Source organism: Alligator sinensis, unplaced genomic scaffold, assembly GCF_000455745.1.
Source record: "Alligator sinensis unplaced genomic scaffold, ASM45574v1 scaffold131_1, whole genome shotgun sequence".
NCBI lineage: Eukaryota > Metazoa > Chordata > Crocodylia > Alligatoridae > Alligator > Alligator sinensis.
In genome coordinates this window covers 5,250,978-5,255,910 of record NW_005841830.1, presented here as the reverse complement: position 1 = coordinate 5,255,910, position 4,933 = coordinate 5,250,978, and the positions used below count along the sequence as shown (strand labels likewise).

The 4,933-nt window shown below is 47.3% G+C and overlaps 1 protein-coding gene across 1 annotated transcript in view; it reads left to right on the top strand.

Annotated features, from left to right (window-relative positions):
• Positions 1–53: 53 nt before the first annotated feature.
• The window catches only part of CRIPT (CXXC repeat containing interactor of PDZ3 domain), an 8,731-nt gene continuing 3,851 nt past the window's right edge, over positions 54–4,933 (top strand). Inside the window, exons 1-3 of the mRNA XM_006014734.3 lie at positions 54–165; positions 1,310–1,375; positions 4,059–4,113. Coding sequence (XP_006014796.1) covers positions 150–165; positions 1,310–1,375; positions 4,059–4,113 — 137 coding nt within the window. The 5' untranslated portion in view covers positions 54–149. The remainder of the gene's footprint in view (positions 166–1,309; positions 1,376–4,058; positions 4,114–4,933) is intronic.

Sequence of the window (4,933 nt, the reverse complement as noted above, 5' to 3'; positions counted from 1 at the left end):
GGTGGCGCGCCGGGAGCGGGCGCCGGCCAGTGAGGGCCGGCTTGCGGCGGCCAATCCGCGCGAGGGCCGGGTCGGGCCGGGGGCGGGACAGGAAGTGCGCGCCGGGAAGTGCAGCTGTCAGTGTTTACCTCCCCGCTGCCGCCATCGCTATGGTCTGCGAGAAGTGTGAGTGCACAGGGCCCTGTCTTCCTGTCCCTGCCCCTGCCAGACAAAGCTAACCCCCTGAAGCCCTGCTGCTTCCCCTCACTCTGGACCCACTGACCCCTGCCCTGCCAGTGCCCTTCACTCCCACCCCCCAGTCCCCTGCTCCCTCCCAGTCCTGGTGGTGACCCTCACTCCCAGCCCTCAGCCCATGACCCCCCCAGTGCTGCCAGTGTCCCTCACTATGGACCTGTAGCCTCTGCCCCCCAGCTCTGCTGGTGCCCCTCACTCCCAACCTGCAGACCCCTGCCTCCCCTGCCCTGCTGCCCAAGCAGCTCCTGCGTTGCGAGCATGCCCATGTGCTCTCTCGCTCTTTCTGGTTACCTGGCTTGCCAAAGCTCGCGTGGGGCGCATGTGGCCCCTGACAGCCAATCACCTTGCCCGCTGCTCCCAGCTTGGAGCAGCCAGCCCTGGAAAGGAGAAAAACTGGACATTTGCTATTATTTTAAAAACCTGCCCGGATGCAACATAGGAGTCAAAAAAGAGGACATATCCAGGAAAACCCAGAGATATGGGAACTCTAGCACCTGGAGCCTGGTCCCACCCCTTCGTATCTCCCTTAGGCCAGAATTGGCCCCTGGGAGCCTGGCTCCACCCCCACCCCTGGCTGGGATTGCGCCTTGGGAGCTTGCCTTCCTCCATCTCCGCTGAGATTGGGCTGCCAGGAGCCTGGCCCCAACACCCTCGTAGCCTCTCTGGCCAGGATTGGGCCCTGGGGGTGGGCACTGCCCTGCCTGGCTCTGCAGACTGCGGTGGGGCCCAGTCCAGTGCAGGGCCTGGGGCTTCCCACGGGCTTGGGAGTTTGGCCATAGGGGAGCAGTGCCACAGCCCCCCACTGCCCTATTTCCAGACCTGTGGGGAGCCCACGGGCCCGATGACATGACACCGCGGGCTGAGGGTTGAGCTCCCCTGTTACAGTGCACGCCCCTTCACAGAGGGGCCCCAACAGGGACAAGCCTGAGCCTGAAGCTGTATCTGCTTATTCCCTCCCACCTCGGGGTACTTGGGGGTACCCTGCTTGGGGCTTGTGGCTTTAGTAGAAACCTTTTTTTTGGCATTTTCACTTACATCTCCTTGCTTTTTCCTCTTCTGTCTTTTTGTGCCATAGGTGAGAAGAAACTGGGCACTGTGATTACCCCTGACACGTGGAAGGACGGGGCCAGAAACACTACAGGTACTCTTTTTACTTTATTTGTTTACTTGAAGTATTTTTAAGCATTTACTTAGAGAAATCTTAGTATTCATTGCTCAGTAAGCATTGAACCAGTTAGGTAATTAAAAGGCTCTGTGAAGCATCTTACAGCTCTGACAGCATGAAGCAGCTGACCTGTTCCTTTTCTTCACTTTAACGTACTGCAGCTTCTTTCTCATTTTCTGTGGGAAATGTCACAATTCTGACTTTTCGGTACTGCATTCCTCCAGCCATGATTTGTTCCAGTGTGAAGTAATGATACTTATCATGTGTATTGATGTATGTGTGTACTGGAGAAGTGCAGGGGTTTCGGTTGTAGCCGTGTTGGTCTAAGGATATAGGCAGACAAGGTTCCTTGGGTGAATTTGATATCTTTTATTAGACCAACCCAAATGGTTGGAGAATAGTTATTAAGCAAGCTTTCGGGTTCAAAAACCCTTCATCAGGCTAAGGAAGCTGCAGCAGTTGGTGTGTGCTCTTCCTGGAGAAGTGCATAATTCACCTAATGGAATAATACAGTGCCAGTCTCAGTTTTACACTGCAACAAATGTCAGTCAGCCTCTTGGCTAATCATATAAGTTATGCCTGCCTAGGAACTTTATTGGCCTGGTGTCTTTGTAATATACTCTGTTTAACTGCATAAGAATCGGTGACATTAACTAGCAGCAAAACTGACTAGCAGCTCAGTTGTCAGGCTTTTAAGAGCAACCCAGAAACTAGCTTGGTCCTGTCGGGTTGCAGACTCTTGTTAGAGACATAAGGGCTCTGAGTAGCAAAGTAAAGAGACTTAATGAAGTGCAAGCTTCTCAGTGCAAAGCATTTTGTCTGAATTTATTAGCTAATCCATCTTATATAGTGCCTTTAGTATTGAAATCAGTAAGCTTATACTGTACTTTGCACACGAGTTATTGTCTTCTGTAGCTGTTGAGTGTTTTTTAGGTTAAATTCAGATGAGTGAAAACTTATACTTTTTAGTGCCAAGGTATGTACTTTCATTGACTACATTGCTTAAACAGAACATAAAGTCCTTTTGTTGCCTCACATTTTAGTCCTAATATGTATACAATATTCAGTTTCTACCTGCCAGCTTTGCTTTTAATTGCATATTCTAAGACTTGGCTTTGAATTTGCTGTTCTTTGAGCTGACTAGTTAGTCTGCATACATTTGGTTATTCTTGGCCATTTATAGGCCTTTGGCTTGTATGTTGCCTCATGCCATCACATATTTAGTAGTTAAAAAAAATCCATATCCTAAACAAACAAATACTAACTTTAAAATAGGATGCTGAAGTATAATTCAATATTTACACTCCTGTGAGAGAAAGGAGGGGGTACTGGTAGGTCAGGCACAGGACTTTAGATGGGAAACTACTAGGAACTTCCATTTCTAGCTGTGCCCCCGACTTCTATATAACATAGGATAAGTAACTAAAGCTTCAGCTATGCAGTGACCATTATGTAGGTGTAGTAGACTGGTCACCTAGGGTTTGTTTTATGATTTGGACTTCTCACTGAATTTTTTTAACAAATAAGAAAAAGAATGAGACATGCATTTTATCCTCAAATGCCAAATTATAAAAAATGATATCAAATTGTAACTAGACATGAGAACTTAAAATGTGAATATAGAGACCAAATTAATGCTTTGTTATGAAAGTTTCCGTAAATATGTAAAATATTTGAGTGTATACACCTGCAAAGTTAGGTTTTAATGAACTAAGAGCAAAGTGATCAAATTTAAGTTAATCAAGATAGTAACTATATTACATGCCCCCATGGATAACTTTACAGATTGCTTATAATATATTGCTTCTACTATGTTTTGTGCATACTGTATAAAGGTAGTATGACTGATCTCTTAGACATAAGAAGCATAACATGTGGGGACGCGGTCAGGAAGGCCAACCATACCTTGTCATGCATCCACAGATGCATCTCAAGCAGGTCCAAGGAGGTGATCCTCCCCCTCTATGCGACACTGGTCAGGCCACAGTTGGAGTACTGCATCCAGTACTGGGCACCGCACTTCAGGAGTGATGTGGACAACATGGAGAGGGTCCAGAGGAGGGCCACCCGCATGATTAGGGGTCAGCAGGGCAGGCCCTATGAGGAGAGGCTAAGGGACCTGAACCTGTTCAGCCTTGACAAGAGAAGGCTGAGGGGGGATCTAGTGGCCGTTTATAAACTAGTCAGAGGGGACCAGCAGTAATTGGGGAGTCCCTGTTCCCCCGAGCACTCCCAGGAGTGACTAGAAATAACAGCCACAAGCTGGCAGAGGGTAGATTTAGACCAGACATCAGGAGGTGCTACTTCACTGTCAGGGCAGCTAGGATCTGGAACCAACATCCTAGAGAAGTGGTGCTTGCTCCTACCCTGGGGTCTTCAAAAGGAGGCTAGATGAACACCTTGCTGGGGTCATTTGACCCCAGTACTCTTTCCTGCCATGGCAGGGGGTCGAACTCAATGATCTGCTCAGGTCCCTTCCGACCCTACCTACTATGAAACTATGGAACATTTCTGGGCCCTTGCTTTTGAAGTAATTTTTTCTCCTTTGTTCAAATCAGGAGAGATGTACTGATGTGCCTGTATTGTCCTTAATTTACAAAATAAGCTTTCATGTCTTTGAAATTAAGAAATACTTTGTTGTTGTTGTTTTCCTATCTAGAAAGTGGTGGACGAAAACTAAATGAAAACAAGGCATTGACTTCAAAGAAGGCAAGGTTAGCTTTGCAATCTTAATTTTACTTAAATAAGGAAAATAAGTTGCCATATTTGCACTACAGCCAGAGCAAGATTCATGAATAGTTCAGTAGCTTGAAAAATTTTTTAAAACAATTAACCTTATCTGTTAAAGAGAGCAAATAATGTGGGCAGAGACTATGCAGTATTTGCATGGTCTCATACATTTTATTGCTGTATTTAGGCAGGACATAATTGCCAAACTCTGTAATTCTTGCAAGTCCTTAAGAAGCTTGAATATATTTACACAAATGTACATTAATGTGTGGGGTTTTTTGGAGAAGAGTTCAGAAATTGGGTCTCTATTATTGCCTTTGTCAAGACTGTATATGAGATCGTGGGAGAATCACTTAATCTCTGGGGTCCTGTATACTGTTTGGAAAATAGTGATGATTGCCAAATCAGAGGCTGTTAAACCATTCAATGGAAGCTGCTGAGATACAAGTATTCTAATATTATAAAAGCTTTAATCTATCTGTCTGTATGTCTATAGCGCTTTATTTGCGCTCTGATTGGCTGACAAACAGCCAATCAGAGTGCAAAGAAGCATTCATGCAGGAGGTGGCAGTGCAGCGGAGCACCACCATAACGGTGGGGACACAGGGAACGGAATGGGGGGCGGGTGGGGCAAGACCATCGCAGCTGACCGCCCCCCCATCCAGCTCCCTGGAGGCAGCGGCAGTGGAGCAGATGGAATGGGGACGAGGCCAGTGCCTCACCCCCTGCCCTGCTCCCTGCAGATACCAACGATGGAACGGGGAGGGGAGCTAGGCCACTGGAGCTGCTCTTGCCTCGCCCCCC